The 14,472-nt window shown below is 34.5% G+C and overlaps 1 protein-coding gene and 2 long non-coding RNA genes across 4 annotated transcripts; 2 read left to right on the plus strand and 1 right to left on the minus strand.

Annotated features, from left to right (window-relative positions):
- Positions 1-3,699: 3,699 nt before the first annotated feature.
- On the minus strand, positions 3,700-7,031 carry LOC120326713 (uncharacterized). 2 transcript variants are annotated; one of them, XM_039393051.2, is made up of 6 exons: positions 6,248-7,024; positions 5,995-6,128; positions 5,680-5,759; positions 5,389-5,454; positions 5,025-5,108; positions 3,700-4,818 (listed from the first exon to the last, which is right to left on the minus strand). In XM_039393051.2, exons 1-6 carry the CDS (start codon positions 6,368-6,370, stop codon positions 4,667-4,669), a joined length of 639 nt encoding a protein of 212 aa, XP_039248985.2. In that variant the 5' UTR covers positions 6,371-7,024; the 3' UTR covers positions 3,700-4,666. The 2 variants fall into 2 exon arrangements, with proteins under 2 accessions (XP_039248985.2, XP_039248986.2); XM_039393052.2 differs by lacking the exon at positions 5,025-5,108 and having other exon boundaries at positions 6,248-7,031.
- Positions 7,032-10,097: 3,066 nt separating this feature from the next.
- LOC144422232 (uncharacterized) lies at positions 10,098-10,687 on the plus strand. The gene is made up of 2 exons (XR_013475223.1): positions 10,098-10,170; positions 10,465-10,687. It is a non-coding gene; the product is annotated as an uncharacterized LOC144422232 (long non-coding RNA).
- Positions 10,688-11,685: 998 nt separating this feature from the next.
- Positions 11,686-14,040, plus strand: LOC144422233 (uncharacterized). The gene is made up of 3 exons (XR_013475224.1): positions 11,686-12,477; positions 12,769-12,885; positions 13,307-14,040. It is a non-coding gene; the product is annotated as an uncharacterized LOC144422233 (long non-coding RNA).
- The last annotated feature ends 432 nt before the right edge of the window (positions 14,041-14,472 follow it).

Consider the following 14,472-nt stretch of genomic DNA (forward strand, 5'->3'; position numbering starts at 1 on the left):
TTCGAAATAACAATAAATAAATGATATAATATAACAAACCTTTTTGTCAAATCGTTCAAAAAATTCCGAATGCACGAATTCTTCTTTTGGCAAATAATCTGCAGTTATCCCAGAAATGAACATCAAACATATAACAGTGATTTTATTCATGTTTGTACTTGATATCAGATTATCAGTTCTTAAATGGAATTATGAATAAGAAAGGAATGACATGAACGAATAGATATAAATTACACAATTCTTTGTTTGTTCGTTACTTTAATGAAATGAAATTCACATCCACTCCATTTCGCTTAATTTACCACTCGTTGAATTTTAATTAATAGTTTCCCAGACGACAAGCTATCTATCGGTATCCCGCACGACACTGCAATGCAAACAAAAATGAGAGATCAAAAAAAAAAAATCACGTATTAAAATATCCCTTGTGAATTTTCATCTTCGACTAATTTTAAAAAAGCCCTAAAACATAGCCTCAAGAGCATATACAATTTATAACAAACATTTATTGAAACTGACATAAAACAAATACTATATTTGCTTCAACGTGGTCTTTTCTCTGTCCAAATATCAGTTATTAGTTGTGTGTGCTGGGATGTATTTGGAAACATCATGGCATTCAGTGTGATTGGACTGTAACTAAGTTACCGAAAAGTTAATAGGCTGAATTATACCCTAATAGACAGAGAAGTATCCAGCAATTTTTCCGAACAATTTTTTTTACTTAACACCCAGGTGATTCGAACCTGCGAAATATGGCAATTAGAGGTATTACATTGCAAGAGATACACCAGCAAATAAAATCCGACAGGAAAAATCTCGTAAGTGTTGATTGATAAACAAGTAATCACATCGCTTGTGGTACTAATGTTGCATTATGCGGTGGTTCAACAAATCAAAATAGCTGACAGAGAAGGAATCCTTTATTAAAATTTGCTCGAACAGGGATTATTGCAATTATCATAAAGTCCTGAGGCATTTTATCATATAATTACGTAAATTGACATATTCTGATTACCACAATATCTAAACAATATTCCCTCCTCCTGAAGACCGTATGTTTATTTTGTACAAATAAATGTTGCAATGCGTTGAAGGTATAGCGCATTTTGTCAAAGTGAATAAGCGGATAACCGAGAATATTGGTCGGAGACCGGAGACTTATCGATCGAAAGTTAGGAGATCCCCCAAAACAGAAACTGCGGTTTAGATTCATCCGCTCTCACTCCATAGCGACACCGTGTGTCCCATCAATAATTAATTAATAACTCGCTAATTATACGACATAATTCATCTGAAATAAGATTCTGGTCGGTGATATGATGAATGCACATGCAAAATTTGGAGCAGATTCAACCTCGCTTTCGTGAAATATCGCGTGAATCTAACAGACAAACAAGCAGACAGACTAATATCTATCAACATACTTATCGAGATCGATAAGTAATAATAACGAGAATATTGGTCAGAGACCGAAGACTTATCGATCGAAAGTTAGGGTTCCCTAAAACACAGTTCTTACTCCATAGTGACACCTTGTGTCCCATCACTAATTAAATATTAACTCGCTAATTCTACGACATAATTCATTCAAAATCAATAGGCTTCTGATCCGAGATATGATGAATGCATATGCAAAATTTGGAGCGGATTCATTCTTGCTTTCGTGAGATATCGCGTTTGTAAGACAGACAAACAAACAAACGAACAAACAAACAAACAGACAAATACCTATCAACATACTTACCGATCTTGGGATAGATAAGTAATAACGAGAATATCGGTCGGAGACCGAATATTTATCGATCGAAACTGCGGTTCCGATTCATGACTCTATAGTGACACCGCGTGTCCTATCACTAATTAATTAATAACTCGCTAAATATACGACATAATTTATCCAAAATCAATAGGTAAATCTTTTGGTCCGAGATATGATGAATTCACATGCAAAATTTGGAGCAGATTCAACCTCGCCTTCGTGAAATATCGCGTTCATCTAACAGACAAACAAACAGACAAACAGTCAGACAGAAAAATATCTATCAACATACTTACCGATCTTAAGATCGATACCGATCTTAAGATCGATAAGTAACGAGAATATCGGTCAGATACCGAAGACTTATCAATCGAAAGTTAGGGGATCCCCCAAAACAGCGCTTTTACTCCATAGTGACACCTTTTGTCCCATCACTAATTAATTAATATCTCGCTAATTATACGACATAATTTGCCCAAAATCAATAGGCTTAATATGCATGCACATGGAGATAATATGAATGCACATGCAAAATCAGGAGCAGATTCAATATCGCTTTCGTGAGATATCGCGTGCATCTAACAGACAAACAAACAGACAAACAGACATACAGACAGACAAAAACATATCAACATACTTACCGATTAAAATCGATTAAGTAATAAGCGAGTGATAAAGAAAATATGAACAATGAAATATCCACTTTTGTAGAGTAATTGGCTTGTGATAATCGTTGCAGTGAAACAAATTTTTAAAATTTAAATTGTATAATTTGTTTTGGCGAAATTTGAAAATTTGGGAAAAATTAAATTTTAACTCTATGGTTTCAATCCGGTTCCCTAAAACACAGTTCTTACTCCATAGTGACACCTTGTGTCCCATCACTAATTAAATATTAACTCGCTAATTCTACGACATAATTCATTCAAAATCAATAGGCTTCTGATCCGAGATATGATGAATGCATATGCAAAATTTGGAGCGGATTCATTCTTGCTTTCGTGAGATATCGCGTTTGTAAGACAGACAAACAAACAATCGAACAAACAAACAAACAGACAAATACCTATCAACATACTTACCGATCTTGGGATAGATAAGTAATAACGAGAATATCGGTCGGAGACCGAATATTTATCGATCGAAACTGCGGTTCCGATTCATGACTCTATAGTGACACCGCGTGTCCTATCACTAATTAATTAATAACTCGCTAATTATACGACATAATTTATCCAAAATCAATAGGTAAATCTTTTGGTCCGAGATATGATGAAGTCACATGCAAAATTTGGAGCAGATTCAACCTCGCCTTCGTGAAATATCGCGTTCATCTAACAGACAAACAAACAGACAAACAGTCAGACAGAAAAATATCTATCAACATACTTACCGATCTTAAGATCGATACCGATCTTAAGATCGATAAGTAACGAGAATATCGGTCAGATACCGAAGACTTATCAATCGAAAGTTAGGGGATCCCCCAAAACAGCGCTTTTACTCCATAGTGACACCTTTTGTCCCATCACTAATTAATTAATATCTCGCTAATTATACGACATAATTTGCCCAAAATCAATAGGCTTAGTATGCATGCACATGGAGATAATATGAATGCACATGCAAAATCAGGAGCAGATTCAATATCGCTTTCGTGAGATATCGCGTGCATCTAACAGACAAACAAACAGACAAACAGACATACAGACAGACAAAAACATATCAACATACTTACCGATTGAAATCGATTAAGTAATAAGCGAGTGTGGTATGGTTTCAATCCGACTTGGGCTAAACTTGCGGTCTCTATTGCTATACGCAAACCAATCACCATTTTTCATACAAAATTTATGCTTATGGATTTATATATATTTATCCAAATAAAAAAACGGCGATCCGGTAGTATGTGTATCAAAATGGCGAACAACCTTAAACCCAGACTGGCACAAATACACCGTTCTGGTTGTGCGCCATCTTGGTGCACATACTTCGGAAGCACCAAAAAATCCAAGGTCTCCAAAATATGAAAAAAACAAAAGTTACTTCGAATTCGTCTCACAATTAGGAAGACTGTCAAAACTTCTTAACAGTTCTTTCACTAAATCCTTTAAAAGACAGATTGAAATGATGAGCAATATTTCGATCAGTAATTTCAACGTTTGGGCTAAAGTGAATTGAATGTGAGAAGTTTTAGGTAGGTTTTTTTTAGTTATTTTTTTATTACGATGAGCATACATTTATATGCACAAATTTTGTGTGTATAATGGTAATGTGAATACTAGTTTGTTCCCATAGAAAATTATTGAGACTGAGGTGACTTCAGACCACTTTAACTTTTCTGTCCATAAAGGGCTTCTGCTCTCTAAACCACTGCTCGGAGAAATACGAGTTGAAATATTACAACTAGGTCTAAACAATATGTCTGTACTTACTTTTGTGTTGGTGTTGATTTTAGTCTCATTTTATTGGACAAGATATGGTGTTCATATGGATCGTATTGCCGATAGTTTCATAATCGACATTATTTAAGAACAAACAACGCTTAATAATTAAAACATTAAATTATATTCAAACTTTAATTCTGAATAGAAATTAACAATAAAAAACCAAGGCCGAAAGCCACATTATATCGAGATATTTCACACACATCGCACTAAATCCTATATTTTTTACACGAAGAAAATGAAACCGTGCACACAGGTCAGACAACACATGTTGAATATCAGACGGAAGCGGGCGGGGTTATATGCTGATCGAGAAATTTGAGAATAGTATTTTTGAAGCCGATGTAGATTTCGAATATAAATTATATAGTTTTATAAAGCATGATAAAATATACTAGAATTTGGTACATGATGCAAAAAGAAATATAAATAGGTTCAAATTGCAGTTAATGATTGTTTACTCGAGTGTATTAAACTGAAGCACATCGGAACAGTGTGACATGAAAAGTGGTTGATTGATTCCATTCTTGTATAAAGCTCTCCAGATACGAAGAACATCTTCTGCATTAGGAACTGGACTTCTAGTGTGGGGTCGCAAGTACCACCGACCTGAAATAATATATAGATATTTCTTGCAACACTGTGTCTCTGCTTCATTCAAATAGCCAAAATAAAATTTAATTTATCCATAAAGTAACTAATTACGCGAAATTCAGGATAATCTTTATTTAAAGCACTGGATAGATAACTATTAATTTAGGTTTTTTTCATGTAAATATTTTTAATTCATAAATGTTAGTACAACAATTCCAGACCTTCCTTAGAACATCGAACGACAATAAAGTAATTCTCATAATCAGTCAATTGAAATTCCAAATCGCCGAACATCACAACGGTATCTGAAGGTAAAGTTGGCATTGAATTTAGAAAATATTCACTTACATAAATTTTTCATATTGCGTTTTATTCATACGATTATCATTTTATTTGAACATATTTTTTGGCACTTTGACCTGTTTAATCGTATATATTTGGGTGAAATTAAGTATAAAACAAATTTCTTTTGTAAGGTTACTAAACCTATTCATTTCCATGAGTTCATTTGTAGTGCTTACAATGAGCCAGCAATAAGTTTAATCTTACATGACAAATCGTCTCTTCAGAAACAAACACACTTACTTTCCAGAACAGCATTTTCATTTATTTCACCGTTTTCTTCCACGATATCATACAGCATCGCTGGTTCTAAAAAATAATTCATATAATCTTAGTTTTCTTACGGCGTACAATATAAAACCTTCATATAGTGTATCTGTATATCAAGAAACGCAGAGAGTGACGAGAGTGACGAAAGAGGACCGTTCCCATACTTTTCCTTTGGGTTTTCATAGTTTCGCTTATGTGACACTTAATGCTGACTCGTATTTATAGTTTTCTAATATATTATATGTAAACTTAAACTTGATAAACCTATGCTCTTATCAAGCATGTAAAATCCTCCCTTTACTTTATTTGCGTGAAGTCGTACCACATCGGGATTTTCCAACGATCTGTAGAAAAAAAAGCCAATTTTAAAGAATAATGCTTTCATATTGGTTCTCGCAACAAAGACTGTTTTCTAAATGCGTTGCTTAAGGAAAAATGAAAATTTCAAAATTTTTCGTTACTTTATTTCATTTTTATTAAAAGAATTTTTTTCACTTCATTCAGCACTTACAATTTTCAGAGGTAATTTTGAAGTGAGTATTTAATTTCAAGCCAGAAATAAAGGTTGATACTTCATACCTAAACAAATACTTTTCAAGAATTAATTTGAATCCATTTTCCACGGGAGTTATGTCATATATTTTTGTACAGGCAACATCTCTGGATACAGCATCCCCATCGTTCAAAGTTTGGTAGAAAGTTTTCCCTTCAAGCTGAAAATTGTGTGCGAAAGATAAAATGTAGAAACATTGCAATATATTTTACCGAGACAGAATACATTGTAATCTTTCACAAAAAACGTAGTGTATAAATACCCAAAAAAATTTCTGGCCTGTTTCCATTGTATATCATTTGGTCTTAGTGGATATTGACATCTTCTGCTTTGAGCTAAATTCATCCGAAGGAGAGTTTGAATAATTATTAGAAGGATTTGAACATAAATGTAACTTTTCATTTTGTTTAATTGCTGTAAATTCCTATTCTAAATAGAAACTAACGATAATGAATTAAAGACGAATGCTACTTATATTTTGCTGTTCACACACAACATTCACTTTTGTATATCTGACCAGAGATTTAGTAACGCCACTGTGTTGCCAATGCATTTATTTTATTTTTGCGGGAAATTCTGTATCTGTCCTACATTTTTTGATGAGTAAATTAAAACCTTGCGCACAAGTCAGACAGCTCGAAGTAAATTTCGACGGTAGACGAGCGGTGTTATATGCTCGGAAAAGACTAAAACGATCACGAACATTCAACATGCCATTCATGGCATTGATGCATTTTTAAGCGTTTATTTACCTTGTAATATTGCACGACTATATTGATCAATATGATATACACAGGAAAGAATGCACGTTTTTATTGCCACGTTGCTTGGAAATGGAAACACCGCTATACAAGGAGCCTATCTCATAAAATCAGATATAGCTGTGTTGACAAAAAAAATTTCATTCAAATCAAATAATATAGAATCACAATAATCACATAATATAGAATAGCTTCGAGGAGAATTGAAGTATACTTCAATATTTTTCTTCGCTTTTTTCAGTTTTATGTTTGACTGAAAACATGATAAATCTTGCAAATCAAGTAACGAGATCCATGGCTATTCTAGTTCTTCGCTTATTAAAAAATTGTGAATTAAATATCAAATAAACGATATTGCATATATTTTGTAGTAACTGCAGAAATTTTAAACTAAAATACTTGATTAAAATATTGCAAAACGCAACAACACCCAAAAAAGTGTTTATACCTTTGTTTCTTTTATCTTAATTAACTTTAGCAATCTTATTTTAATATTAGTTATTTTGAGCAATTGTGGACGATGTTAGCCTAGGTTGTATGCTGGGTTTTTATCCAGTGGCATCCATTATTAACTATGAGCGTTTATTTAACACAGCTGGTGTTATAAAATTTGATGCACAGTAAAATTTGATATTTTATTAAAGCAATTCACACATTAGGCATTTCTGCGGCACGGCATAGACAGAATATAATTTAAATGAACATCAAACCAAAACAAAAGGTCCACAGCAAATGAAGTTTTACATATATAGTTATCTTGATTGTGAGAAAAAGTTAACGTTCATTCAGATATTTTTTGTTAAATTTCAGCTCGAAGGCAAAACGTTCTACCAATCTATGAATGATGGAGATGCAATATCTGCCGAAGTAGCTTTTGTGAAACTACTTAATTTTACCAAAGTAAATGATGGTGTCGAAGCAACGTTGGAAAAGTATCTATCCAGGTACATACGTTTCAAATCAATATAGCTGCCAAGTCACAATTGATTGCAAAACGTAATGAATTTACCGAAGTTAAAAGAGGCGAAACTTTATCAGTATTTCTAGTTAATAATATATTAACAGATCACCTGAAAATCCCGATATGGTACGACTTCACGCACAGAAGGTTAGACCTGGTTTTTAAATGTTTGACAAGAGCACGAGTTTGTTTTTCTCATCGTCTTTACCAGAATTTTCTAAATTGAAGTCCGCTATAACCCAGTTGTTATCAACAAGGATTCCGGCACCCTAGCACAGTGCAGGGTTTCCGCAAGTTTTCTTTCAAAACTGAGAGTCCCTATTATTATATATACATTGTTTAAATACACACACCTATTAGGTTTACCACTATTATTGAAGTCGCTACCTTTTCGCCGTTGCCGAGGTTCAAAAATGAACGTGGCGAATATCGTGTGTCTTGACTGATGAACGCTCCCACAAAAACTTCTGCAGTATACGAAAGTAATCGTCTCGCTCCAAGGGTAGAGTGATAAATGCAACGGCAATTTGCAACGGCAGCAGTTCGGGGTTGACATATCCAGGCATTTCGTGTGCATACGGTACACAGTTTGATTGATTGACTTTCGAAACCATACAGTCACTGTAAATTGAAATAGTTAATTAATTTTGGGCGTAGCTTTTGATCAATTCCAAAATTACCGACGGGCATGACGCGACATGATATGTAAGTGTAAAGTAGTTTCAATTAATTTCTTATTGTACTAGAACAAATTTTACCCCGTGGAATTTTATCGCAGGCGAAGAGATTTTTCTAACGGTAATTTCTTCAAAAGAGAACGCGAAACAGGATATAATCGGATACTTTACCACACATTTTTATGTTTGCAGATTGCCGTAATATTTCTGAGTAATATTGCTTTTATTTTGTCGAAGCAACCGCAGGGTAAATTGAACACGATTAAATTAAAGAGGCAGCACATTTTAAATATGTCCATATGGATTGATTACCTAGCGCAAAATAGATCATTATCAATCAAAAAGTCAGCTTTTAAAATGAGTGGCGTTATTGCATTGACTGTTTTATAAGAAAATTCGCGGGATTTCGAGGCGATCAAGATTTTTCGAACCTGACGGCGATGACGGATTCTCAAGATCGCAGTTTTTCTCACTTTTCCATGTTCGTAGATTGCTGTGGTATTTTAGAGTATCAATAATTTTATGTTGCTGTAAGCCGACGCAACCGGGAGTTACGTTGAACACAATTAAATTAATATAAGAAGACATATTTTAAGTTCGAATAGAAAACGCATCAAATGTGTGTAAAGTAGTGCGTAAAAGTGCGAGACAAGCATTAACTAGCACGTAATCGTGACAACTGTTTCAAAAGCCGTAGCCTCGGAAATTCTGAATCTCATCTCTTTGAGAATTCTGGCTGCCCCTGCATTCTTACGACTAAAAATTGGGCAGCCTTCAGATCTGAATTGTATAGATTAAATACCTCTTAAATAAATGATGAAACAATTACTTCGGGTACAATTACATACTTGAAAACAGATCTTTCTTCTTATATCATGGTCGCCGTTTTCACAAAAATAATCTGATTACAATCCAATAATAATGTCAATTTTCATATATTCAATAAAGACTCAGCAATGATGCGTGATATAGTGAAAATAGATAGCTCAATAAACGAAAAAGCTGTGCGGGAAATAAGTTGGCGATAATTTACATTTGCTCTAATCTAATGAATACCATTGGCGTTTGCTAGTATATGCGTAGGATGGTTGAGCCGACGCAAACTGTGACTAGAGGGAGGCATGGCATTGAATACCTGCAGAATCGAATCTCGAATACTTGGGATGATATTTAAATTAATACAACGACGTAATTGTACGTAACTTTTTCGTTTGGACCCTTCAGTCACGTTATAACGGCTACAGTACATAATATACGATTAGTGACGTGTGTGTCCTTACTGATTAAAACATGTGTTTGTACAAGCACTCCATTTTTGTTGACGTGCTTCTATCCCCAGTACAAAACATTTTTTCGAAAGAAATTTATTGTTAAATGTTGTATAATTCAGTATGAAAAAAGTTGGTGAAATAACAGTCAAAAGTGAGGTGAAAAAAGACTTAATTCAGAATTGCAGTTTAAAAATACAAACGTTTCAAGTCTGGTGATGTGTCGCATTAGCCACAGAGAGAATTAAAAAAAAAAAAAAGAACTCGGCAATTCGAAATTTTCGTCTCAACCGAATTGTTTACTATTTAATTCAAAATATCCAGCCCTAGTTGTGTGACCACATATGCTTACTTTTAAGCGTTTTTAAAATGTCTACATGTTTACCATGTTCTGCTATTTACAATTTTCGAATTTAAGATTTGTTTGAACTGTTGACAAGTCTATTTCCAGATATCGACGAGATGTCCACCGATCTGAAATTTGAAGTGACTGATTATAAGAATTACTTCATCGTTGTTAGATGCTTTGAAGAAGGTCAGTTTTGTTTCGTTATTTCACTTCAGAATACATTTATATTTGAGAGCGGCAAATCCAGAACTGATTCATCGGTATTTCATGTCACAGGCTTTAACCATAACAATAAATTTGACTAAATATCTCAGTTCTGAGGGCGGATTATGACTCTTGCTTGTAGAAGAGCGAACTTTTTACATTTCGGATAATTTTGTTATGGCTTCGCGGTATCCGCAAAATGTTGGAACTCTCCTTGTTAGGAAAATGAAACAACTTCCTAACTTTTTCAGCATATATATTGCCATTCTGTTTTAGGTCGATGGTACGTGAAAGCTTTCACTAAAATCCCAGTTCCTGCTGCAGAAGATGTTCTTCGTATCTGGAGAGCTTCATACAAAAATGGGATAAATCAACCACTTTTCATGTCACACTGCTCTGATGTGCTTTAGCATAGTGCAGCCGTCCAAACATGATTCTAAAGCAGTGTTCTTCAATCTTTTTTGTTGTAGTATACATTTTACAAATTTTCAAGAACTTTGTATATACTTACATATAGGCTTGCACGTAATTTACGGATTTACGGAATTACGTAATTATTTGGAGTTACGGAAGGGAAGTTACGAATTACGTAAAGTAGTAATTATTGCATTGAAACGAGCTTTCTTCAAAGCAGTCGATTGCGAAAATGAAAGCTCAACAAGTAGAAGAAGTTAGAGTTCCGGTATTCGCAGCCGTTTTTCTCTCTCTTGTTACGTAGGTGAAGGAAGGCATGACGCGTTGCCATTTACTAAACTATTATCAACTTATCTGGCGTGACCAATGTAAATTATTAACGTAGTTAATGGGGGAAGAACTGAGTAGGGCCGTTTGACGCCAACACACCTGGTTTTAACTTCTCCGCAACTTAACCGTAGATAAGGGATAGAATTGCGTTGAGACCGATTGACGCCAACACACCTGGTTTCAACTTCTCTCGCATCTTATCTAGCATGGGCATGGCCAATGTACATAATAACCGTAGATAGGGGGAAGAATTGTGTTAAGACAGATGGACGCTAACACGCCCGGTTTCAACTTCTTCGGGTGAAATGACTAATGAACGCAGGAGATCAATCTATCAAACATTGTCTATCAAACATTTGTATCCATTTTACTTTTATTTATTATTTACTTGTTCCAGTTTTCCGTTACTTATGGTATATATGTTCCGTTTCTATTTTATAGTCACGCGTTTGAATAGTGGGAATTCCCCACCAAGTGTGGATTAGCAATGCTTAACCATTCTTTATTGTTAATATCAACACTTGATATATGAACATGGAATATCATATTGTTTTTGGCTGTTTCATTTCAGACTTGGGGTATAAACAGGAAAATATCCATAACCTTTCAACACGACTATCTTGTGAAATTTAACGAAGAGCTTTCGCGACGAATTGGAACCAAATAAGCGAAAAGAGCGATTGATCACTCGCGCCAATACCTCGCCGTGATAATTAATGTCGCGCTTATCAAATATAGGCCGCGAGCCGAGGCCATTTATCTTTCAGTTTCGTAGCGCACATCAGGTAACTACCTGAAAATGATTTTAAAATGTTCCTTAGAAATTTAGTAACAAATATTGCCTTGTTCCCACTTCCAAAAGTTGCACGTTTTACAGAAAAGACGCTTTTACTACAATAAATATGTGTTTCCATCTGTCCTATTTTCTCTGCTTTTCCGGTATCATGGGCCAATGAACGCAGACTTCTGCACGACGTAACAGTCAAGTTAGTCAGCTGTAGGTGGATCCCCAGTGGTCGGATGAATATCAGATGTACTCAACTGCTCGCTTTTGCGTTGAGTAGCCTTTCCATAGTTTTTTTCAGTTACCGGTAATATTAGTCCAGTTATTCTAAGGAGGTGTTGAAAAGTATAGGTAAGATATTAAACACTTGTATATCCTTGCCATAAATAGCAATTTTAGTTGAGCACTAGCTCATAAGACGTTGTTAAATAGGTACGGTGCGGTAACTCCAAGGAAGGCTAGACCTAGAATAATATGTCACAAACAACGATATTTTCTGGCTTGCATGAAATGTTTATGATTAATTTAATGACTCTTCTTGACTATTCAGCAGACTTATACTACTATATAGGCCACAGCATATTTGGAAATAGAAATGAATGGCTGTTTCTGTAATGCACGGTTGTGTGAAAGAAGAAATTAATCAATTTTACTAATGTCGGTTGGTCTAAATCTAAATTCATAGAGTCGACAAGAACCTGGGAAGCAATGATAAGTTATGCCGGAGTGGAAAGAAAGGTAGCATTGGAAATGATTGAGAGGTGAGAAATGAAGTTGTAGACAAACAGTTGATGTTTCAAAATATAGTCTATAGTCCATACCGGTACTCATACTGTCATAGGACATTTCAGACTGTGATATATCAAAATTTAGTGTAGATATAGTCTAGTAATGGTATGCAAACACTGCTGGACTGTAGAACATGCAATGAGCATATATACGCTCATTTAGTACATCAGATAAAATGCATTATGTATTCAAGGTATTAGTTAGTATTTAGGGGTATTTTTAAAATCATGCTGCTCCAAATATTATTTTCTTCCTTATTTTAGATACTGTACTACAAAAGAAAACGGCAATGTTCCACCAATCCGACCTAACGCAGGCTCTGATCCCTGCTGCTATCAGTGCTATAAAATGGATTAAACAAGAAGTCTTGAAGCTTAAAGGTATATGAGAATCATAATAGTTGCAAACAGCTTAGATGGGCTATTCATATTGAAATACTTTAGCACTTTTCTGCAATTGAAACTGCCCATCAAATTCATGTTGGAGACTTCATTGAGATTTTCAATTCATTTTTTTCCCTCGACTATGAAGATCTTTTGAGGTTAACGAGGTATTAATAAATAAAGCTGAGGAATTTGAAGAGGATATGAAGAATGTAAATGATACCAGGGCACGTCTATTTAACACTGTCAAACATAAGGATTATACTCTCCACCCAACAATGATTCACTGAAGAAGCATGTGGCCCTCAAATCAGTTCTTGAGTTGGCAAACTGCAAAGAAAAATAGTCAAAATAATTTATGAAAGTGTGCCAAAATCAACTTAAATTGCACAGATTTTTGTTTTTGTATTGACTGCAGAAATCACAGTACACCTATAGAGGAAAAGTCGATTTTTGAGATAGTGGATTTCGAAAACAATTCAGAAGAAAGTGAATTAGATATTACAGTTGATTTAATAAGTATCATACATTTGTTTTTTTTTTCGGACATTTGTTAGTGTCGTAGTCCTGTTTCTAGAAATATTATTGCCTTTGTTCAAATACATAACCACATAAACTAAAAAAAGATTAATTGTAAATTGTAATATTTCTGTTCACTATGTTATGTACATATTGTACATTCATTTAATTTTCTTGACTTTTGCGGTAAATTTCTTAGTGAGAAATAACTGATTTATTTGTGTTTTCGTGCTCACGATGTTAATTTGTGACTTCATTGCTTAAAAATAAATACGTTTGATACTTGATAGCTTCTATAAAATGGATGTAGCTTTTTATGCTGTTCTTGTTGTAAAATGCTTGTGGTTATTACATAAAATTTATTCTCAAATGTGAATCAGCGTTGTTGGTGTCGCTGCTTTCGAGGTCACTCCCGACTCCTGTCACACAATTAAAGTATTTTTTGTTGTTGGTTACATGTATGCCATATTTTTCGTAATCTACCTAATAAATTATGATTGACTGAGGAAGTCCGATTTTGGTCAGGCAAAACATTACAGGAATACATTTGTGTTAGTGTGCTGTAGGGCTCTCGAATTGTATAGTTCTTATGTATGCGTTGTAAACTTATGGTTATTGAATTTCCGGGAACCTCTTATATATTCAATTTCGCACCAGGATTGTGGAACAAGCTGTAATGCGTTCATTATGTTCGTTTTCACACAAAACTGAAGAATTTATTTAGTTACCAGATGTGCGCTACGAAACTCATTTTCTGGGCGTTTTCATGGTTTCGTCTCACGGCCCATATCCGTGGTAAGGATCTACAAGTGTTTAATAATTTACTTATACATTTTTCAACAACGTCTTAGCATAACTTAACTAATAATAACTAAACAGGGCTATGGAAAGCCTGCCCAACTCAGCGCAAGGTCGAGCAGAAATAACTAATATTCATCCGCTCGCTAACAGCTGGTTTAATTCAATTGTTACGTCATGCAGAAGTCATTGTTCAGTGCCGAGAATGTAGAGAATATAGGACAGATCGTAGCACATATTTCTTGTAGTAAAAGCGTCTTTTCCGTA

The sequence above is a fragment of the Styela clava genome, chromosome 4 (assembly GCF_964204865.1).
Source record: "Styela clava chromosome 4, kaStyClav1.hap1.2, whole genome shotgun sequence".
NCBI lineage: Eukaryota > Metazoa > Chordata > Ascidiacea > Stolidobranchia > Styelidae > Styela > Styela clava.

Coding starts and splice junctions, on each gene's coding strand:
- LOC120326713 (XM_039393051.2), bottom strand. CDS start 6,370: ATGAAAAGTTACATTTATGTTCAAATCCTTCTAATAATTATTCAAACT. Junction 6,129..6,247: donor ATGATATACAATGGAAACAG/GCCAGAAATTTT, acceptor CACAATTTTCAG/CTTGAAGGGAAAACTTTCTA. Junction 5,455..5,679: donor CATGCTTGATAAGAGCATAG/GTTTATCAAGTT, acceptor ATTATTTTTTAG/AACCAGCGATGCTGTATGAT.